General features: G+C 44.3%; 2 protein-coding genes and 1 non-coding gene across 9 annotated transcripts; 2 read left to right on the top strand and 1 right to left on the bottom strand.

The window, feature by feature from the left end:
* Nucleotides 1-5,466: 5,466 nt before the first annotated feature.
* Nucleotides 5,467-9,019, top strand: LOC110529270 (zinc finger CCCH domain-containing protein 14). Of its 2 annotated transcripts, XM_021611386.3 has the most exons (6): nt 5,467-5,638; nt 6,680-6,722; nt 6,855-6,969; nt 7,185-7,225; nt 7,738-7,877; nt 8,267-9,019. In XM_021611386.3, exons 1-5 carry the CDS (start codon nt 5,603-5,605, stop codon nt 7,833-7,835), a joined length of 333 nt encoding a protein of 110 aa, XP_021467061.2. In that variant the 5' UTR covers nt 5,467-5,602; the 3' UTR covers nt 7,836-7,877; nt 8,267-9,019. The 2 variants fall into 2 exon arrangements, with proteins under 2 accessions (XP_021467061.2, XP_021467060.2); XM_021611385.3 differs by lacking the exons at nt 7,738-7,877; nt 8,267-9,019 and having other exon boundaries at nt 5,470-5,638; nt 7,185-7,456.
* A 3,144-nt stretch (nt 9,020-12,163) lies between these two features.
* LOC149981372 (signal recognition particle RNA) lies at nt 12,164-12,462 on the top strand. The gene has a single exon (XR_016482916.1).
* Nucleotides 12,463-14,417: 1,955 nt separating this feature from the next.
* On the bottom strand, nt 14,418-22,769 carry LOC110529271 (translation initiation factor eIF2B subunit beta). 6 transcript variants are annotated; one of them, XM_090242435.1, is made up of 9 exons: nt 21,918-22,425; nt 21,489-21,609; nt 20,626-20,777; nt 20,049-20,212; nt 15,942-16,037; nt 15,531-15,668; nt 15,285-15,351; nt 14,680-14,696; nt 14,418-14,625 (listed from the first exon to the last, which is right to left on the bottom strand). In XM_090242435.1, exons 1-9 carry the CDS (start codon nt 22,087-22,089, stop codon nt 14,605-14,607), a joined length of 948 nt encoding a protein of 315 aa, XP_090098561.1. In that variant the 5' UTR covers nt 22,090-22,425; the 3' UTR covers nt 14,418-14,604. The 6 variants fall into 6 exon arrangements, with proteins under 6 accessions (XP_090098561.1, XP_090098560.1, XP_090098562.1 ...); XM_090242434.1 differs by lacking the exon at nt 14,680-14,696 and adding an exon at nt 14,830-14,941; XM_090242436.1 differs by lacking the exons at nt 14,680-14,696; nt 21,918-22,425 and adding an exon at nt 22,661-22,769.
* Between the last annotated feature and the right edge of the window lie 311 nt (nt 22,770-23,080).

Here is a 23,080-nt window from a genome sequence, read left to right on the forward strand (position 1 = left end):
GGTAAGTCAGTTAAGAACAAATTCTTATTTACAACGATAGCCTACCTGGGGAACGTTGCCTTGTTGAGATTTTTTTTTTTACTTTGTCAGCTCAAGGATTCGAGCCAGAAACCTTTAGGTTACTGGCCCAATGTTCTAACCACTAGGCTACCTGCTTTAACCACTAGGCTACTTGCTCTAACCACCAGGCTACCTGCTCTAACCACTAGGCTACCTGCTCTAACCACTAGGCTACCTGCTCTAACCACTAGGCTACCTGCTTTAACCACTAACCACTAAGCTACCTGCTCTAACCACTAGGCTACCTGCTCTAACCACTAGGCTACCTGCTCTAACCCCTAGGCTACCTACTCTAACCACTAGGCTACCTGCTCTAACCACTAGGCTACCTGCTCTAACCACTAACCACAAGGCTACCTGCTCTAACCACTAGGCTACCTGCTCTAACCACTAGGCTACCTGCTCTAACCACTAGGCTATCTGCCTCTGACCACTAGGCTACCTGCTCTAACCACTAGGCTACCTGCTCCAACCACTAGGCTACCTGCTCTAACCACTAGGCTACCTGCCGCTAGGCTACCTGCTCTAACCACTGGGCTACCTGCTCCAACCACTAGGCTACCTGCCTCTAACCACTAGGCTACCTGCTCTAACCACTAACCACTAGGCTACCTGCTCTAACCACTAGGCTACCTGCTCTAACCACTAGGCTACCTGCCGCTAGGCTACCTGCTCTAACCGCTAAGCTACCTGCCGCCCCTAAACTAAACACAAACGACATACAATATCTGAGATGACACCAGCTTATTGTCCCTGGCTGGCAGTCACAGAGGCAGAAGCGTAGGCTGTGGCTTTGACACTGTCAACAACAATGACACGCAAATGGACTCACCAGACAGGGGGCCCTGAGGGAGAGAGAGCGAATCTTGTCTAGAAGGAGAGAGCGAGATCCTTCCTGTCACTGTTGGGCGGCGTTGAGCGGCTGCAAAACAGGAAGCTTTCCCTGAGAAGAAACAGAAAACAGCAGTGTAATTAACCTCAGAAGAGAAGCAGTGGGCTGTCATGCTACAATTTGACTCTGTTACTTCTGAAGAGAAGCAGTGGACTGGTTCTCACACACATACATATATATATATATATATATATATATATGTATATATATACATATCAAAGCTTGATGTTTCGATTGTTTGAATCAGCTGTGTAGGGCAAGAGCAAAAACCAAAAGGTGCCGAACGTACATCTCTTTGAGTCCCCAGGACGGGGTTTGGGAAACACTGCCAACACCAAAGACAAAGCCAGGACATAATACTACAGTCAAACATATTGTCCAAAAATAATGATTCTTACCACTCAACTAGTCCTATATACAAATGTGTATTCTTCACTACTTCTTCTTCTTCTTCGGTATGTAGGCCCCCTGTTGACTCCAGGCATTGTGTGACATCTGTAACATCTGTCGTCGTTGGTCACCCAAGCACTTTGCTTTTACTTGGCATTGCGTCAGTAGGCCCCACGGGATAAACACTATGAAAAGGTTCTCATCTACACGTGTTTTTCCCAAGTCATATGTTTAATTAAGGGTTCACAGTGAAGCTGAGAAACTTGGGGTTATTGTCAGATTTGCATTTTTTTATTTTTTTATTGGCAAGGTCAAACAATTAATGTATAGATGGGTGACTTATTTTATAACTTGCCACACAGGAACTAGAGGCCATGAGTCTAAAATAATGACCACGATTGACCTACAGGAGGCCCTGTAATAAGCAGCCTCACTTAAAACCTTCATATCGGTCGTTTGACCTTGAGACTTGAAACTTTGTATGTAGGGGTATTTCCTCACGCTGATCAAATATGACTCAAGGACCAATAAGGTCCGTCTGGATAGAATAAGACAAAATGAATTATCTCTTTTAACTTAGTTTGAGAAAAGCTAAGTCATTAAAGATCAAATTAACACCGGTATGTAGGCCCATGTGCTACATCTCTGAACTTAGTTTGATGAACCATGCTAAGTTTAGCATTGATATCTTTTAAAAAATAAGGAAACGAATTAACAATTCCCTTTAGTGATGCTAATGTAACGCTAACGCTTAAAATAATCAGAAACAATCTTCTTCTCATGGACTAAAAGTCAGATTCACTCCGAAGTTGGTCTTTGGATTCATCACAGTAGTCCCTAAAGAGTTTGACAAAATAAAGTTGATGCATTCATAGATGCCCACACTAGAAATGCACATAAGCTAATATGCTAAAATGCTCATATGCTAATATGCTGATATGTTAATATGCTAATATGCTAAAATGCTCATATGCTGATATGTTAATATGCTAATATGCTAAAATGCTCATATGCTAATATGTTGATGTGTTAATATGCTAATATGCTAAAACATGCTAGAAATATTTAGTCTTCTCAAGAACAATAGGACCATATGTTGTTTATAACAGTCACAGTCTGCCCCCTAGTGTTCATTGGTTAACCAACGTGTAGGAGTGTCCACTGACTGGACTAAACATTAGGAGCACCTTCTTAATTTATAGATTTTTTTATTCAAACAATTTTTGGGGGTAGATCAGATTTAATATTGCAGATAGATTGTACCTTCCATTAATGTAATTGTCTGTATCATTTCCAATCCCCCATATATATTTTTTGTAAATATACAGTACCAGTCAAAAGTTTTAGAACACCTACTTATTCAAGGGTATTTCTTTATTTTTACTATTTTTTTTAATACATTGTAGAATAATAGTGAATACATAAAAACTATGAAATAACACATATGGAATTATGTACTTAACCTTTATTTAACTAGGCAAGTCAGTGAAGAACAAATTCTAAATAACAATGAAGGCCTACCAAAATGCAAAAGGACTCCTTTTGGGGATGGGATTAAAAATAAAAATAAATGTAATTAACATATTGGAGAAAACACACATCACAACAAGAGAGACAACACTACATTAAGAGAGACCTAAAGACAACAACACAGCATGGCAGAAACACATGACAACACAGCATGGTAGCAACAAAACATGACAACAACATGGTAGCAACACAACATGGTTGCAGAACAGCATGGTAGCAACACAACATGGTTGCAGAACAGCATGGTAGCAACACAACATGGTTGCAGAACAGCATGGTAGCAACACAACATGGTTGCAGAACAGCATAGTAGCAACACAGCATGGTAGCAGCACAACATGGTAGCAACACAACATGGTTGCAGAACAGCATAGTAGCAACACAGCATGGTAGCAGCACAACATGGTAGCAACACAACATGGTTGCAGAACAGCATAGTAGCAACACAGCATGGTAGCAACACAACATGGTTGCAGAACAGCATGGTAGCAACACAACATGGTAGCAACACAACATGGTTGCAGAACAGCATGGTAGCAACACAACATGGTAGCAGAAAAACAAAGGGTAGCAACACAACATGGTAGCAACACAGCATGGTAGCAGAAAAACAAAGGGTAGCAACACAACATGGTAGCAGAAAAACAAAGGGTAGCAACACAACATGGTAGCAACACAACATGGTAGCAGAAAAACAAAGGGTAGCAACACAGCATGGTAGCAGAAAAACAAAGGGTAGCAACACAGCATGGTAGCAACACAGCATGGTAGCAGAAAAACAAAGGGTAGCAACACAACATGGTAGCAGAAAAACAAAGGGTAGCAACACAGCATGGTAGCAACACAACATGGTAGCAGAAAAACAAAGGGTAGCAACACAACATGGTAGCAGAAAAACAAAGGGTAGCAACACAACATGGTAGCAACACAGCATGGTAGCAACACAGCATGGTAGCAGAAAAACAAAGGGTAGCAACACAACATGGTAGCAGAAAAACAAAGGGTAGCAACACAGCATGGTAGCAGAAAAACAAAGGGTAGCAACACAACATGGTAGCAACACAACATGGTAGCAACACAACATGGTAGCAGCACAACATGGTACAAACATTATAGGGCACAGTCAACAGCACAAAGGGCAAGAAGGTAGAGACAACAATTCATCATGCAAAGCAGCCACAACTGTCAGTAAGAGTGTCCATGATTGAGTCTTTGAATGAAGAGATTGAGATAAAACTGTCCAGTTTGAGTGTTTGTTGCAGCTCGTTCCAGTCGATAGCTGCAGTGAACTGAAAAGACGAGCGACCCAGGGATGTGTGTGATTTGGGGACCTTTAACAGAATGTGACTGGCAGAACAGCTGTTGCATGTGGAGGATGCAACAGTAGATATCTCTATAGCTTCACAGAGTTCAACAAACATACACATCTCAACATCAACTGTTCAGAGGAGACAGCACAAATCAGGCCTTCATGGTCGAAATTAAAGTGTCTTGTGTGTCTCTTCGGAAGAGGGCACCCCTCAAGGGGGTTATATCTGACGTCTCACAGGAAGTCGATTTTGAAGAGATTAAAAATATTCCTGCAGTGATTGAAGCACGTCAGATGAATCGTGTGCTGAATGGTGACAAAGTGAAGAGTCGACTGTTCTTTGGTTTTTTGATATGGAGTCTCTCAAGTGCAGTTTGGGTATATTAACTACAGAGTCAGAGCATTTATCCCAAGACCAACGCAGTGGCATCACTGTAATCATGTATCAAGTGTTTGCAGAAGAGAGAAGCCCGAGATGTCCAAGTTGTGGAAAGTATCATATTGTGTGTTATAAAAGTGATGAATATGTGACATGTTGCAATTGCGGTCGGGAACCACGAAGCCACGTCTTCTTAATGCCCCACCACAAGGGGTGAAAGAGAACGAGGTGGCCAAAGTCAGGGTTGTACAGAGCATTTCATATGCAGCAGCTGTGAAAAGGGGTTGAGGGGTTGAGACTGCAGGCTGCAGGGGTTTCCTTTCACCAGCAGGATCCTGACATTTTAAAGATTAAGATGGTGGACGTTGTGGCCTTTATAGCTGTGGTAATGAATGGCACTGCCGAGGTGGACAGAAGGTCCAGGAAGATAGAAATCATAGTGATTGCGGCAGAGCAGTTCCTGGAGCTGAAAGATTTTCAGCAAAGGAGTTAAATGGAATATTGGCCCATGCTGTACCACCCTCTCAGGTCCTTGAAAAGGGAGCTTGAAAAGGGAGATATGGGGAACTACAAGGAGGAAGAAATGTACTATTTTTAATTAGGGTGGATTTAGTTTTACTGTTATGTATTTATTTATTTATTTGAATTTTATTTTTTGGGGGGTTACACCTCTTGGGGTGTAGTCCGCCATAAAACCCACAGAGGAAAAAAGAACAACAACAAGGTCCCGGATAGCACGTATCTTTTAAAACAATATGTGTGTTTCTTTCAAAGTAGTTCTATAATCTGTCATTTGTTGTACCCCCTAGCATATGTTATCATTGTCTATTTGTATACTTCTTGTACATATACAGATTATTCTACATTATAAAAAATAGCACTAGTCCTGAGCCTCCAGTATCCCATACTGCATTGCGAGTGTGTTTGCATTTTACATTCAGCGGCGCTACTGTTTTTGTTGGCAGGGCATTTTTTCTTTTAGGAATTATCAGCTTATTTTTTTAAATAACGAATCTTAGTTTTAAGTACATCACACGCAAACATGGAGATCGGCACAGAAATAAGCAAGAAAATACGGGTGAGGTTATTTCGATACAATTCAAATCAATAGACTTTATTGACATGTCAAGTTAATTTACCTACATTGTCAAAGTATACATATAACAAAAATGGTGGGACCAACAGCAATAATAATAATAATAATAATATTCATACTACTATTTGTCTTGGAAACGTAGCTAGCTACTGTACCCGTACCAGCAACTGAAAAACAAACCCAAAAAAAATGATAACTTATTTTCACACGATTTTGATACGGAAGTGACTTTTTCGTGGCAGGTTGGGAGAATTAACGTTGCATGTTAGGAGACTGAGGTTAAGGTTAGCGAAAACGCTCTCCAACCATCTAAGTGGCGTAAAAAGTGTGACCCTTTGCAACGAAAGCTAGTGTTTCTATTGGACAGATTCAGGTAGGTCCCCTCACTGTTTGCTGAACCTGTCCAATAGAAACACTGTTTTGGAGTAATGGGGTTTAGTCAGTAGTCCAAACAGTTGCAAAACGCCGATAGAAACGAGAGTTTCTATTGGACAAATGCAGTTTGATCCATCCCCGTTTGCTTCCGTTTAAGAAACGTTTTGCAACAGAATCGGCGGAATGAATACACCCTAAGTAACGCTGTCTAGGTAACCCCATGAGACAATTTGTGAAAAGATGTCGAAAAATACAATGACATCTAATTACACTTTTATGCTTGCATTTTGGCACGATAATAATTGTTCTGAACGTTATCCAGATAAATGTAGTTACGTTGGCTAGCCAGGCAAGGGGATGCGAGAGAGTCATTACAAACTGGTATTGTGTTATTGACTGTATGTTTTGTTTACTCCATGTGTAACTCTGTGTTGTTGTTTGTGTCTCACTGCTTTGCTTTATCTTGGCCAGGTCGCAGTTGTAAATGAGAACTTATTCTCAACTAGCCTACCTGGTTAAATAAAGACAAATGAACATGTAAAGTTACAGTAGCTAGGTTGTCTTTTTTTTTTTAACCAAGTCTAGCAATTCACAATGTATTTTTTTAATATATATATATATATATATATATATATATATATTTTTTAGGCTGCTATCAAGGGGAAACTTCAAGAACTCGGTGCCTATGTTGGTAAGTGTGAATATCATCGGCTTTTTGAACTCATGTGCATCAGCTGCTATCTTAACTGTTTTTACCTTCTTAAAATGGGTTGTAGAATCCCTTGCTTCACATGTGATTTTGTTGTAACTGTCTCTCCCCAAGATGAAGAGTTACCAGACTATATCGTGGTGATGGTGGCCGACAAGAAGACTTCACAGCAGATGTCTGACGACCTGGCCCTCTTCCTTGGAAACAATACCATCAAGTTTACAGTCTGGTATGTATAGCTAACCAGCTAGGCCTGGTCCCAGTTCTGTTTGTACTATCTTGTCAAATTCTAAGGTAATTTAATTTCTGTTTGGCAAGACAGCACAAACAGATCTGGGAACAGGTTAGGTGTCTTGAGTTGAGAGGATGGGGGTGTAACTTTGTATGGTCTATTTCCATGGGTGTAAAACGCTTCTCCTAGCCCTGGTGTGTTGTCATTAACAGGTTACACGGAGTCCTGGAGAAGCTGAGCTCTGTGGCAGTAGGTATGTTCAGGTTACACGGAGTCCCTGAGAAGCTAAGCTCTGTGGCAGTAGGTATGTTCAGGTTACATGGAGTCCTGGAGAAGCTGACCTCTGTGGCATTAGGTCTGTGGCATTAGGTCTGTGGCATTAGGTCTGTGGCAGTAGGTCTGTGGCAGTAGGTATGTTCAGGTTCACCGGAGTCCTGGAGAAGCTGAGCTCTGTGGCAGTAGGTATGTTCAGGTTACGCCAAAGGAGTCTGTGCTTTCACTGAAAGTAATACTGTAGCGACTGGTGAGAGAGGGTATCGCCCTATCAGAGATCAAAAGAACCCGAGATGGATATGTAACAGACTTCAAGGCCAGGGTCGTTATAATACTGGACTATAAAGTCATCTTGTGTGTTGAGAGTTTACTCTTTTCTGTTCTTGAATAGAGACCATGCATTTTTTAAACAAATGCTTTACCTGTTGAAAGGTGTTATCTGTCCATGTGTAACTAAATTGACTCTCTCTCTCTCTCTCTCTCTCTCATCAGAGTCGATGAGGCCTCCGCTCTACTCTGAAGCTGTGGCATCTCAGCTGCAAAGAGTGAGGGGTCGAAGGGGCTTGTGGTGTCCAGCTCTCGCTCTCTGATAGGACAGAGGCCCGCGTGTCCATCTCCGCCCATGAGCACAGGTTGATTTATGAGACATGGATTAAATGTTGAACATATCACTGTTCTAGTTGGCTTTGGTAATGTGGAAGAGCCCTAACCCTTTTTTTTTTTTTTTTAAATCAAGGGGTGTGAACACTTTCTGAAGGCCCTGTACCTAGTATTACCTACACAGAGGACAAACTCTAAATGGGTTTTACCACCCATTTTAAAATGACCTATCATTTTCATGTCCGGGTTTGTCTAGAGTTAATGCACGAATATGTTATTTTGCATTTTGATAATTTTCTCGTTCTACTCAACATTATTTTTTTTTACTGGAACTTTTTGTTTAAGTCGAAGTGACGTCTTTCGTGACTGATCACCAAACTGTGTTCTGGTTTGTCCTAATGCAGTGCTTTTGTTTTTCTAGCTAGACGACAAGAGACGAGCAGCCCACAAAGATCTCCGCCACGGCACAACCCAGACAGGAAGACCACGTCAGTGACTCAACCCACTCAAGTGACACACCCCTCCTAGGGACGGCATGGAAGAGCACCAGTAAGCCAGTGACTCAGCCCTTGTAATAGGGTTAGAGGCAGAGAATCCCAGTGGAGAGAGGGGAACCGGCCAGGCAGAGACAGCAATGGCGGTTCGTTGCTCCAGAGCCTTTCCGTTCACCTTCACACTCCTGGGCCAGACTACACTCAATCATAGGACCTACTGAAGAGATGAGTCTTCAGTAAAGACTTGAAGGTTGAGACCGAGTCTGCGTCTCTCACATGGGTAGGCAGACCATTCCATAAAAATTGAGCTCTATAGGAGAAAGCCCTGCCTCCAGCTGTTTGCTTAGAAATTCTAGGGACAATTAGGAGGCATGAGTCTTGTGACTCGTGTATGTATGGCAGGACCATATTGGAAATAAATGGAATACTACAGTATTTAAATTAAATGTTTAATTGAAGGACCAAATGACATGCATTTACATGTATGTTTTGATTACAGTGGGGAGAGTAACATCAGCCATCTCAAAATATTAAGGGATTTTCTTAAGATGTTTTTCATTATTTGTTTGTATGTATCTCACATAGAATTTAAAAGTCAGCTTTAATGTGTCTGTAATAGAATAGATGTGCCAAAAATGAATATAGACATTTCAATAAATGCATTTCTATATCTTCCTAAACAATGGTGTGGGAGAGCCAAGATGGAGGCACGGTGGCTTCAACACAATGGTGAGGGAGAGCCAAGATGGAGGCACAGTGGCTTCAACACAATGGTGTGGGAGAGCCAAGATGGAGGCACAGTGGCTTCAACACAATGGTGAGGGAGAGCCAAGATGGAGGCACAGTGGCTTCAACACAATGGTGAGGGAGAGCCAAGATGGAGGCACAGTGGCTTCAACACAATGGTGTGGGAGAGCCAAGATGGAGGCACAGTGGCTTCAACACAATGGTGAGGGAGAGCCAAGATGGAGGCAAGGTGGCTTCAACACAATGGTGAAGAAGAGCCAAGATGGAGGCACAGTGGCTTCAACACAATGGTGTGGGAGAGCCAAGATGGAGGCACAGTGGCTTCAACACAATGGTGAGGGAGAGCCAAGATGGAGGCAAGGTGACTTCAACACAATGGTGAAGAGCCAAGATGGAGGCACAGTGGCTTCAACACAATGGTGAAGAAGAGCCAAGATGGAGGCACAGTGGCTTCAACACAATGGTGAAGAGCCAAGATGGAGGCAAGGTGGCTTCAACACAATGGTGAAGAGCCAAGATGGAGGCACAGTGGCTTCAACACAATGGTGAAGAAGAGCCAAGATGGAGGCAAGGTGGCTTCAACACAATGGTGAAGAGCCAAGATGGAGGCACAGTGGCTTCAACACAATGGTGAAGAAGAGCCAAGATGGAGGCAAGGTGGCTTCAACACAATGGTGAGGGCGAGCCAAGATGGAGGCACAGTGGCTTCAACACAATGGTGAAGAAGAGCCAAGATGGAGGCACAGTGGCTTCAACACAATGGTGAGGGAGAGACAAGATGGAGGCACAGTGGCTTCAACACAATGGTGAGGCAGAGCCAAGATGGAGGCACAGTGGCTTCAACACAATGGTGAGGCAGAGCCAAGATGGAGGCACAGTGGCTTCAACACAATGGTGAGGGAGAGCCAAGATGGAGGCACAGTGGCTTCAACACAATGGTGAGGCAGAGCCAAGATGGAGGCACAGTGGCTTCAACACAATGGTGAGGGAGAGCCAAGATGGAGGCACAGTGGCTTCAACACAATGGTGAGGGAGAGCCAAGATGGAGGCACAGTGGCTTCAACACAATGGTGAGGGAGAGCCAAGATGGAGGCACAGTGGCTTCAACACAATGGTGAGGCAGAGCCAAGATGGAGGCACAGTGGCTTCAACACAATGGTGAGGGAGAGCCAAGATGGAGGCACAGTGGCTTCAACACAATGGTGAGGGAGAGCCAAGATGGAGGCACAGCGGCTTCAACACAATGGTGAGGGAGAGCCAAGATGGAGGCACAGTGGCTTCAACACAATGGTGAGGGAGAGCCAAGATGGAGGCACGCTGGCTCCAACACATCAAGTGCATTTATAAATCATATATAAATCAAAGCATACTTACCTGGAGTACACTGGCACACTCTGATGATAAAGTTGTGCATCTGGAGCAAATATGGCTCTGGGCCAATGGAGGCTCGTCAGAGGAGGAAGGGGAGGACCATCTTCCTCAGTGAATTTCATAAAAATAAAATAGTGAAACATTCAAAACTGTTTTCCTTTTTTTAGATAAAAAAACATTTTTTGTAATGAAGGTCTAGAGTCACCTCAACAGCACTCTCTTGGGTAGAAAATCAAATTTGATTGGTCACATACACATATTTAGATGTTATTGCGGGTGTCGTGAAATGCTTGTGTTTCTAGCTCCAACAGTGCAGTAATATCTAACAATACACGTGTGTATGTGGATATAATATTTAGTATATCTGTAGAATACGTAGGGTAGAAATGTATATATTGTATTGTAGTCAAGGCCATCCTATTCAACTACTGCTATACATATACTAATGAAGTGGGTAAAACAGTATGTAAACATTATTAAATGTCTTGGGCCGACTTGTGTTGACTGTTTAACAGTGGCCTTGAGGTAGAAGCTGTTTTTCAGTCTCTCAGTCCCAGCTTTGATGCACCTTTCATGACCTCGCATTCCGGATGGTAACGTGGTGAACAGGCTGTGGCTGAGATCCTTGATGATCTTCTTGGCCTTCCTGTGACACCGGATGCTGTAGGTGTCCTGCGTTGGGCTGACCGCAAAACCCTCTGGAAAGCCCTGTGCTTGCGGGCGGTGCAGTTGCCGTACCAGGCGGTGATACATCCCAACAGGATGCTTTCAATGGTGCATCTGTAGAAGTCTGTGAGGGTCTTAGGTGCCAAGCCGAATTTCTCCAGCCTCCTGAGGTTGAGGAGGCGCTCTTACGCCTTCTCCACCACAATTTCTGTGTGGGTGATCCATTTCAAATCAAATCAAATTTTATTGGTCACATACACATATTTATCAGATGTTATTGGTCACATACACATATTTAGCAGATGTTATTGCGGGTGTAGCAAAATGCTTGTAAAATGCTTTCAGATTGTCAGTGATGTGTACGCCGAAGAACTTGGAACATTTTCACCTTCTCCACTGCGGCCCTGTCTGTGGCTGGAGGCGTGCTCCCTCTGCTGTCTCCTGAAGTCCACGATCAGCTCCTTTGTTTTGTTGGCGTTGAGGGAGAGGTTATTTTCCAGGCACCACTCTGCCAGGGCCCTCACCTCCTCCCTGTTGGCTGTCTCATCATTGTTAGTACACATGTGGCCATGCAGTCATGGGTGAACCGGGAGTATACCATCAGTATTCATGCAACAAAAAAAAATAAGCATCATGCAAAATATATTGCCACACTCCACTTACCAAGACTATTCCCAAATAAAGTTACTCGTTAAGGTAAACTAGGACAACAACATAGAAACAGTGTCACAGTCATATTAAGTCAAGTAAATTGTAAGTCAATAAGTAAATTGTTCACCAATAAAGTAATTATCAGCGCTATTAGGAAAAGACAAATTGCAAGCGTTATTTTTTTTACATACCTTACTAAAGAGTCACCTACAATAACTGGGCAAGATTTCAGAAACGGAAGTGCTACCATAGGATATATTTTGAAACCGGTGCCAGAGCCAGAGGCACGCGGAATTTCAACACCGCTGCGATTCCACAAGAGGCCACTGTAGAAGCCGTGTGACGTCACGAATTTAACTTGAAATGCCTCTAAAATCCTCTCGTCTCTCGCCGGGTGCAGTGGCGTGCGCCTGTAATCCAAGTTGCTGGGAGGCTTAGGCTGGCGGATCGTTTGAGCTCAGGAGTTCTGAGCTCCAGTGGACTATGCCGATCGGGTGTCCGCACTAAGTTCGGTATCGATATGGTGCTCCTGGGGGAGCCCGGGACCACCAGGTCGTCTAAGGAGGGGTGCACCGGCCCAGGTCGGAAACGGAGCAGGCCAAAGCCCCCGTGCCGCTCAGTAGTGGGATCGCGCCTGTGAATAGACGCTGTAGTGCAGCCTGAGCAATATAGCGGGACACAGTCTTTTTGAGCAAAACATTTGTATTATTTTTTTTAAACGTTGTTTTGCATTTGTAACATAAATATTCTGAAACTACATCGGGAAGATACTGCGATATCCATTATTGTATTGATTTCTAAAGATAATGTTAATTTCTTTGCTTAATTTTCGCCCTTTTCTCTGATGTTTTTCACGATGTTGTGAAAAACTGTTCGTTCGTAGATGGGAGTCCCGACTGCCTCCTGTTGGTGCTCCGGTGTAAATTACTGGCTTTCTGATCAGTTCCTCGCGAGCTCCAGTAATGGACGCTGTTGTGGTAAATTAATATCACTGTAAAACAATAGTAATGTAAAAAAAAAAGTAAGTTGTCTTTAATTTCAATGGCGAAGCTGCATAAATGTGGGAGGAATTCAGACGTGACGTCATTGTTTTAGCACATGGTTCAATGTGCCAATAAAGTCAACACAATCGAACTGTTTAGTTGTTGTTTTTTTTTTAAATTGCCGCTGTCTTGGGAGCTAAAATTGGGACGATCGTGTATACTGTGTTAATGACGATACAAAAAGAGTAATGGAGAGCACTGTATAACACGGCAGACTTAACATTTGAGGCATTTGTGGTAAGTACCTGAGGGCTGCCATCTTCATGCATGTCAAATCAAATTTTGTCACATGCTCCCGAATACACCAGATATTCCTTACCTTACGTAAGCACGTTCATCTGCTTACTTACTTAAGCCCTTTAACCAACAATGCAGTTTTAAGAAAATACCTAAAAAGTAAGAGATAAGAATAACAAATAATTAAAGAGCAGCAGCAAATTACAATAGTGGGGCGAAATACAGGGGGTACCGGTACAGAGTCAATGTGGAGACTATATACAAGGGGTACCGGTACAGAGTCAATGTGGAGGCTATATACAGGGGGTACCGGTACAGAGTCAATGTGGAGGCTATATACAGGGTGTTACGGTACAGAGTCAATGTGCGGGGGCACCGGTGTCGAGGTCATTGAGGTAATTATGTATATGTAGTTAGAGTTTTTAAAAGAGGCTATACATAGATAATAACAGAGTAGCAGCAGCGTGTGGGGGAGGGCAATGCAAATAGTCTGGGTAGCCATTTGATTAGCTGTTCAGGGGTCTTATGGCTTGGGGGGGGTAGAAGCTGTTTAGAAGCTTCTTGGACCTAGACTTGGCGCTATGACTAGAGTGGCTGGAGTCTGACAGCCTGGTAGAGGTCCTGGATGTTAGGAAGCTTAGCCCCAGTGATGTATTGTGCTGTACCCACTACCCTCTGTAGTGCCTTGCGGTCGGTCGGAGGCCGAGCAGTTGCCATACCAGGCTGTGATGCAACCAGTCAGGATGCTCTCGATGTTGCAGCTGTAAAACCTTTTGAGGATCTGAGGACCCATGACAAATCTTTTCAGTCTCCTGAGGGGGAATAGGTTTTGTCGTGCCCTCTTCACGACTGTCTTGGTGTGTTTGGACCATGTTAGCTGGTTGGTGATGAGAGCTTCAAGTTCCTTGGTGGCCACAACCTGCTCCACTACAGCCCCATTGATGAGAATGGGTGCGTGCTCGGTCCTCCTTTTCCTGTAGTCCACAATCATCTCCTTTTGTCTTGATCACATTGAGAGGTTGTTGTCCTGGCACCACACGGGCAGGTCTCTGACCTCGTCCCTACAGGCGGTCTCATCGTTGTCGGTGAACGGGCCTACCTCTGTTGTGTCATCAGCAAACTTAATGATGGTGTTGGGAGTCGTGCCTGGCCACGCAGTCATGAGTGAACAGGGAGTACAGGAGGGGACTGAGCACGCACCCCTGAGGGGCCATCGTGTTGAGGATCGGCGTGGCGGACGTGATAAGCATTAAAATGTCCGCTATTAAAATTAGAACGCAGCCCGAAACAAAATCTTAAAAATTGCAGCAAATCAAGACTGTATAAAAACATAAGTGGTTTCACATATCATTGACAAACCAAACACACTAAACCTTTTTTATTTATTTATTATTGAGTATTGTCTGCATATCATTACAGGTCGTGGTCCTCAGGGTGGTAGAGCTCACTCATCAGCCGGTAGATGTAAGAGGGAGCGTTGCCGCCGATGTTAGAGATGAACAGAGTGATGAGTTCAGGAGGAACGTAGTCGAACACTGGGCAGTGCACGTTCACCTTGGATAGAATCTCTCCTACAGAGAAACAGAGTAAAGTCACATGTCGAACACTGGGCAGTGCACGTTCACCTTGGATAGAATCTCTCCTATAGAGACAATAAGTATTCAGACCCTTTACTATGAGACTTCGAAATTGAGTTGAGGTGCATCTTGTTTCCATTGATCATCCTTGAGATGTTTCTACAACTTGATTGGACATGATTTGGGAAAGGCACACACCTGTCTATACAAGGTCCCACAGTTGACAGTACACGTCAGAGCAAAAACCAAGCCATGCGGTCGAAGGAATTGTCCGTAGAGCTTCGATACAGGATTGTATCGAGGCGCAGATCTGGGGAAGGGCACCAAAACATTTCTGCAGCATTGAAGGTTGTAGCGTCATACCCAAGAAGACTGGAGGCTGTAATCGCTGCCAAAAGGTGCTTCAACAAAGTACTGAGTAGAGGGTCTGAATACTTATTTAAATATAATAATTACATTTATTTTTGTACATTTGCAATTTTTTAAAACATGTTTTTGCTTTGTCATTATGGGGTGTTGTGTGTAGATTGAGGAGGGGGGGAATAGTTAAATACATTTTACAATAAGGCTGTAATGTAAGTCAAGGGGCCTGAAAAGTTTCCCATAATGCACTGTAGGTGAGAAAAAAGGATAGGCAAAGAATGCAAGTTTACCTTCGGTGAAGGGAAGCACCTCGTGTGGGGAGACAAACTTATGGAATGTGTCCTCTTCATTGGGAAACTGAGAACACAAAACGAAAAATCCAACCAGTCAAGTCACACAGTGATGAATATAACAGAAGACAACGACACAGTCAGAGGATGTTTGGCCTCACCTATCAGTGAAGGAGGGCTCACTGACAACCACACTTCTATTCAGAAAGTCACTATTCTGTTCCTGACGACTGTTGTTATGACTACCTGAGGAGAGAGCTTGAACATGGGAGCGCAGACGATGAGCGGAGTCGAGTGGTGCCTGGCTGCTAGAGCTACAGTGTGGGTTCCGTTGACCGCCCTGAGCCCGCCATTGGCCAGAACCGTCTGTGTTCCGATGATGACCTGGTGAGAGGACAACCAATAGGAGGAACAGAACAGAATCAAAACTGGTTTAGTTGCATTGACAATAGACAAGCGTCCTCTAGTGAACAAAATACTATTTTATTTTTTAAAGTCCTTATTGTTAAGTAAATCAAGAGAGCTGTTCTGATGAAATAAGACCGGAAATAATCATTTTGGAATTAAAACGCATCGATATTACTACTGTGTGAAAGAAGAATTTATTTGTATTTTTTTTAAATAAAGCAACATAAACAGTAAAAGTGTGAAATTCACCTTATTCACTCGGGACATCACTGCAAATATGGCGGCGTCTGCTATTACAGTGGTCTCGATGCTGGCTTTGGAGAGATTAGTAGCCATTTCATGACCCTTGGGAAAGAGGCGGGCAGAAGGGTCGTTACGACGGTGTGTTGCCGAAATGTAAATGTTCATTATTCAATAAACTTCCAAGAGAGAGACAGTCAATTCATGAAATAGATTAAACGTATAATGACATTTAAACGTTTTAAATTAAATTGGGATCGTTAATGTTAAGAAGATATCACTAACAGAAATGTTTAAATCACAGTGCAGTTATCACTAAATATTAAATGATGTGTGGTTGAAGGACGGGTGGAATGAATGGAAAACAATTCATTAAAAATCCATAAAATATATAAAATTCTATAGAGAGCAAGGCCTTAATGTAACAAGCAAAAGTCAAGGGGGTCGGTCTGAATATTTTCCCGAAAGCACTGTATCTAGCTAGAACCAGTGGGTGGGGGACAGCAGCTAGGTGAGCGCCGTCTGGTAGGTAACCAAGACTGGGGTAGATTGAACTGCACTGCCCCCTAGCAGTCATAAGCAGGACCAGATTTGAAGAGTGAATTCACATCGTTTTATCTTTTAACAGGAGAACCACGAAAGCAGCCATTTTGACTGGTTATGAATGGTATTGTTTTTTTTATTACTCTGCCATTTTTAAAGTCACGCCTCCCTCTGTCCTTGACTTGTCCTAAACTAATCTATTTAACACACTGTCTAAATCAGTCTATACAAACACACTGTCTAAATCAGTCTATACAAACACACTGTCTAAATCAGTCTATATAAAATACTGTCTAAATCCGTCTATACAAACACACTGTCTAAATCAGTCTATATAAAATACTGTCTAAATCAGTCTATATAAAATACTGTCTAAATCAGTCTATATAAAATACTGTCTAAATCAGTCTATATAAAATACTGTCTAAATCCGTCTATACAAACACACTGTCTAAATCAGTCTATACAAACACACTGTCTAAATCCGTCTATACAAACACACTGTCTAAATCCGTCTATACAAACACACTGTCTAAATCCGTCTATACAAACACACTGTCTAAATCAGTCTATACAAACACTGTCTAAATCAGTCTATATAAAATACTGTCTAAATCCGTCTATACAAACACACTGTCTAAATCAGTCTATATAAAATACTGTCTAAATCAGTCTATATAAAATACTGTCTAAATCCGTCTATACAAACACACTGTCTAAATCAGTCTATATAAAATACTGTCTAAATCCGTCTATACAAACACACTGTCTAAATCAGTCTATATAAAATACTGTCTAAATCAGTCTATATAAAATACTGTCTAAATCCGTCTATACAAACACACTGTCTAAATCAGTCTATATAAAATACTGTCTAAATCCGTCTATACAAACACACTGTCTAAATCCGTCTATACAAACACACTGTCTAAATCCGTCTATACAAACACACTGTCTAAATCCGTCTATACAAACACACTGTCTAAATCCGTCTATACAAACACACTGCCATTAGAATCTTAATATCACAAACAGAACTGGAACCAGTTTTAGGAGGCCATGTCATTTTAATGGTTTTCCCCAGTTGCCTCTCCTCCCGACAGCGGGGCCTGCTCCCCTCCTCCTCCCGACAGCGGGGCCTGCTCCCCTCCTCCTCCCGACAGCGGGGCCTGCTCCCCTCCTCCTCCCGACAGTTGAAGGTGCCTGCTCCCCTCCTCCTCCCGACAGTTGAAGGTGCCTGCTCCCCTCCTCCTCCCGACAGCGGGGCCTGCTCCCCTCCTCCTCCCGACAGCGGGGCCTGCTCCCCTCCTCCTCCCGACAGCGGGGCCTGCTCCCCTCCTCCTCCCGACAGCGGGGCCTGCTCCCCTCCTCCTCCCGACAGCGGGGCCTGCTCCCCCCCTCCTCCCGACAGCGGGGCCTGCTCCCCTCCTCCTCCCGACAGTTGAAGGTGCCTGCTCCCCTCCTCCTCCCGACAGCGGGGCCTGCTCCCCTCCTCCTCCCGACAGCGGGGCCTGCTCCCCTCCTCCTCCCGACAGCGGGGCCTGCTCCCCTCCTCCTCCCGACAGCGGGGCCTGCTCCCCTCCTCCTCCCGACAGCGGGGCCTGCTCCCCTCCTCCTCCCGACAGCGGGGCCTGCTCCCCTCCTCCTCCCGACAGTTGAAGGTGCCTGCTCCCCTCCTCCTCCCGACAGTTGAAGGTGCCTGCTCCCCTCCTCCTCCCGACAGTTGAAGGTGCCTGCTCCCCTCCTCCTCCCGACAGTTGAAGGTGCCTGCTCCCCTCCTCCTCCCGACAGTTGAAGGTGCCTGCTCCCCTCCTCCTCCCGACAGTTGAAGGTGCCTGCTCCCCTCCTCCTCCCGACAGTTGAAGGTGCCTGCTCCCCTCCTCCTCCCGACAGTTGAAGGTGCCGTGCCCAGTTGACAATCACCCCTATAATTACCTCAAAATATAATCTCAAAATGGTACGTACCCTCTATCAGTCCACCGAATCACAGAAGTCTTATCAGTCTACTCTGGCCTACTAGGGAGCACACAATGAGAGTGTGTGTAATTTACCACGGCAAGAAGACCAAGACGAACGGATGCACATGCTCCGTTAGTGTCGCTACAAAATCTGAATGAAAACGCCTCCGATGGAAGAAATGAATCACGACGTCGCTGATGATTAGTCTGCTTCTGAGCCTCAGTCTGAACCTACACCACCGAGGCCTATGTGCAAAAAAAGCCAGAACGTTATGCACTGAGCAGGTGCCCGCACCACCACCCAATAAAAGCAAGTGACAATGCTATCAGCACCACATGTCCTCACAGAGAGAGCAGGCCTTACATCTCAAGCAAACATGAACAGCGCACTCACCAGCTTTGGTTGTTTAGATGACATGCTACAGTACATCAGGGACTGTGGCTGAGACGCACAGGGAGCAAAGAGACACTGCCGGTGAGCGTTTATTTAAATCATGTACGGCTCAGTACGTCACTGGGACCACGCTTCCTGTCTATCCAGGACCTCTATACCAGGCCGTGTCAGAGGAAAGCCCTAAAAATTGTCAAAAAGACTCCAGACACCCTAGGCATAGACTGTTCTCTCTGCTACCGCACGGCAAGCGGTACCGGAGCACCAAGAGGCTTCTAAACAGCTTCTACCCCCAAGCCATAAGACTCCTGAACATCTAGTCAAATGGCCACCCAGACTATTTGCATTGTCATCAAAATAGTCAGACTATTTGCATTGTCATTCCCCCCATGTAGCCTACATAAAACATAAACTAATGAAATTGATACGGCAGAATTTGAAATAAAATATATTCCTATGTATTAATACACTGAATTTTTTCAGCCAGAATGAAATGAAATGAAGAATGACTGCTCGGTAGCTTGAAGAGGGGTTCCTCGAGGCACAGCGTTCGTAGTGCTGAACATTTAAACAATTTGTTTTTTTTAAATGTCAGTTTAAACTTTTAAAATAACTTTTTACATTTGTCACATGATCCCCAGCTCCCGTGTGTGTTCCTTCTGTGAATATACAGGCGTGGGATAGAGGAAAGATGGAGGGGTGAAAGTATAGTTGGAGGGAGGTGAGGGAGGGTTGATGGGAGTGAATGAGGGGTGAAAGTATAGTTGGAGGGAGGTGAGGGAGGGTTGATGGGAGTGAATGAGGGGTGAAAGTATAGTTGGAGGGAGGTGAGGGAGGGTTGATGGGAGTGAATGAGGGGTGAAAGTATAGTTGGAGGGAGGTGAGGGAGGGTTGATGGGAGTGAATGAGGGGTGAAAGTATAGTTGGAGGGAGGTGAGGGAGGGTTGATGGGAGTGAATGAGGGGTGAAAGTAAAGTTGGAGGGAGGGAGGGAGGGTTGATGGGAGTGAATGAGGGGTGAAAGTATAGTTGGAGGGAGGTGAGGGAGGGTTGATGGGAGCGAATGAGGGGTGAAAGTATAGTTGGAGGGAGGTGAGGGAGGGTTGATGGGAGTGAATGAGGGGTGAAAGTATAGTTGGAGGGAGGTGAGGGAGGGTTGATGGGAATGAAAGTATAGTTGGATGGAGGGAGGGTGTGAGGGATGAAATGGAGGAACGGTGGATACCTGGCAGAAGGGGGCACACTCGGCCACGATGACGTGGAACTTGCGTTTCCTCGCTGCGTCTTTGAGGAAGGCCTCGACGGTGCGCGAGCGGCCGACAGTCATGATGACCTCGTTGGAGTGGATGTGCTCCAGGGCCTGCATGGCGATGTTGTCCGTGGTGCCCTCTGGGAGAGAGGAAGAAGACCGTTAGCTCAGTGCTGCTTGACCATGACTATACCCATGGGTTGTAAAAACAACAGAGACGATTGGTTTAAACTAAAGGAGACGTTCGTTTGAATCATTTGGATTTCAGCCACAACCAAGTATAGAACTATGACCTTAATAGGTCTATGAAGGAGGTGGAGAAGAGAGAGACTGATGGTGCTCTCTAAGACAGTGTTTCCCAATTCTGGGTCCTCCAGTACCCCCAACAGCCCGGACAATCATACTCAATTCTACTCATTGAGGGCATGATGATTAGTTAACAAGTTGAATAGGGTGTGCTTGTCTGGGGCTACATAAAAATGTTTTTTTTTTTTAAATAATACTTTGGGAGGGCCAGAGTTGGCAAACACTGTTCTAAGTGAACGTGTCTTACCTAGCTCTGTGAGGAGTTCATTGATGGCCTCTATGACATTAGCTTTGAGATGAACAAAGTGTTGTCTGAAGTTCTCCTCGCTCAGCCCCCCTGACGTTAGCAACTTGTGAAGGGATTCCTGCTGGTCTGTCTCCTCGCTGCTACCACGAGACCTAGGGGATACAACACACACACACACACACACACACACACACACACACACACACACACACAGAGAGAGAAAACAACTTGGGGAAGAAAAAAAAAACCTTCACATTTCCAACTATTGCATCATTTGGCACCTTGCCATGGCAACTATTGTTGTCGAGTTCCACAGGACACAAGCAACGTTAGCAGCAAGCAGCAGACGCTCAAACAACTTCAATCGTTTGTGGTTGTTGCTTGTAGCTGCATGTCAGCATATTCATAAACTCACCTGGCATACCCCTGATGATAAACCACCTGGCATACTCCTCCTCCCATATTCCTCCTCCCTGATGATAAACTCACCTGGCATATTCCTCCTCCCTGATGATAAACTCACCTGGCATATTCCTCCTCCCTGATGATAAACTCACCTGGCATATTCCTCCTCCCTGATGATAAACTCACCTGGCATATTCCTCCTCCCCGATGATAAACTACCCTGGCATATTCCTCCTCCCTGATGATAAACTCACCTGGCATATTCCTCCTCCCCGATGATAAACTACCCTGGCATATTCCTCCTCCCTGATGATAAACTCACCTGGCATATTCCTCCTCCCCGATGATAAACTACCCTGGCATATTCCTCCTCCCTGATGATAAACCCACCTGGCATATTCCTCCTCCCCGATGATAAACTACCCTGGCATATTCCTCCTCCCTGATGATAAACCCACCTGGCATATTCCTCCCTGATGATCTTGAGGACACGCAGTACCATGTTGCCCACGGTGGTCTCAGACGGCTGGGCGGCTGTCATCCTCCTCCCTTCCTTGCGAATAATTTCCATCAGGTCGCCTATCATCAAATACAAGAGGATATATTTTATCCATACATCATTCCTAGTAGTGAATTGTGTTTTTAGACATGACTAACTCACGAACCCATTGGACCGGTTTCAACAATTACAGGCAGTCTATCGTAGCAGTTCACATTTTGACATAGAAAACTACAATGGACGTGAAATCGATTTGATTAACAAATAACCCGTGGCAGATATACTAATGTTAGCTAGGAGGTAAATTAACTAGCTAACTACCCGAAAGTTAAGCTATCGAATAAACTCAAAATTCTCCTATTAACTATAAGACTTTAGATAACGTTACCTGCGCTGCTCCATCGTGCCTGGGCTGTTACTTTCCGGAGCAAAGCTGTCGTTTCTCTGGCGGTTTCTCCCGACCCTCGGATCGGTCCTGTCCCACAACCTCCCCGCTTTAAATCGGCCAGAAAAGCCTCAATTCGCTCTGTTAAATCTGCTTCTTTGTCAGCCCCAGGCATACTGTTATCTGAATTCACCAGCTGACGTTAACTCGATGCTTTATCAAAACAAGTTGATGTTGTCGACATAGAAAATGATAGAGATCTCTAGTAGCCAAAAGGCAATTTTAGCATGAACTTTTAGCACGGGCAGCGCCATTTAGGGCTTCCGCCATGCTTCCGATATTTTAAAGCAGTTCATTGGGTGAGGCTTCTTATGGGTTTTAGCCTCAATGGCGCTGCCCATGCTCTCACAGATGCCGTAGTGGAACAAATATAAAGAGGAGTACTCTATCTATCTCTATGGTTGTAAACCATTTGCATAGGGAAGTCACGTGAACCGGAACCAGATTGCGCGTGAAAGGAGGATGCTTCCGGTACATTATTCTAGTCCAATGCTGATTGGACCAAATTATTAGAAGGACATCTTGTAATATTTTCAGATTTCATAAAAATAGATTTCACCAGTTTTTGCATAAAATAGACATTTAACCAATACCATTTACTTTCTATAAGAGTATCTATGTCATGAGCCTTTGCTAGGTAAAGCCCTGCCTTATCTCAGCTCACAGGTCACCATAGCAGCACCCACTTGTAGAACTTGCTCCAGCAGGTATATTTCACTGGTCACCCCCAAAGCCCATTCCTCCTTCAGCAGCCTTTCCTTCCAGTTCTCTGCTGCCAATGACTGGAACGAACTGCAAAAAAATAAATCACAGAAGCTGAAGACTCATATCTCCCTCACTAACTTTAAGCACCAGCTGTGAGAGCATTTCACAGATCACTGCACCTGTACATAGCCCATCTGTAAATAGCCCATCCAACTACCTCATCCCCATACTGTTATTTTACTCCTTTTTACCCCAGTATCTCTACTTGCACGCTCATCTTCTGCACATCTAATCACTCCAGTGTTTAATTGCCATATTGTAATTATTTCACCACTGTGGCCTATTTATTGCCTTACCTCCCTTATCTTACCTCATTTGCACACACTGTATATAGACTTTTT

Source organism: Oncorhynchus mykiss, chromosome 8 (genome assembly GCF_057628025.1).
Source record: "Oncorhynchus mykiss isolate SJ-2025 chromosome 8, ASM5762802v1, whole genome shotgun sequence".
Lineage (NCBI taxonomy): Eukaryota > Metazoa > Chordata > Actinopteri > Salmoniformes > Salmonidae > Oncorhynchus > Oncorhynchus mykiss.

What these genes read in the sequence shown, in the direction of transcription:
- LOC110529270 (XM_021611385.3), top strand. Translation starts at nt 5,603, where the DNA reads ATGGAGATCGGCACAGAAATAAGCAAGAAAATACGG. An exon ending in AGAACTCGGTGCCTATGTTG is followed by an intron (nt 6,723 to 6,854) that starts GTAAGTGTGAAT and finishes TCTCTCCCCAAG; the next exon opens with ATGAAGAGTTACCAGACTAT. An exon ending in ACCATCAAGTTTACAGTCTG is followed by an intron (nt 6,970 to 7,184) that starts GTATGTATAGCT and finishes TGTCATTAACAG; the next exon opens with GTTACACGGAGTCCTGGAGA.
- LOC110529271 (XM_036984593.2), bottom strand. Translation starts at nt 22,089, where the DNA reads ATGCCTGGGGCTGACAAAGAAGCAGATTTAACAGAGCGAATTGAGGCT. An exon ending in AGTGTGCCCCCTTCTGCCAG is followed by an intron (nt 16,038 to 20,048) that starts GTATCCACCGTT and finishes CTCTTTCCCAAG; the next exon opens with GGTCATGAAATGGCTACTAA. An exon ending in GGTGCTTCCCTTCACCGAAG is followed by an intron (nt 14,626 to 15,284) that starts GTAAACTTGCAT and finishes GTTTCTCTGTAG; the next exon opens with GAGAGATTCTATCCAAGGTG.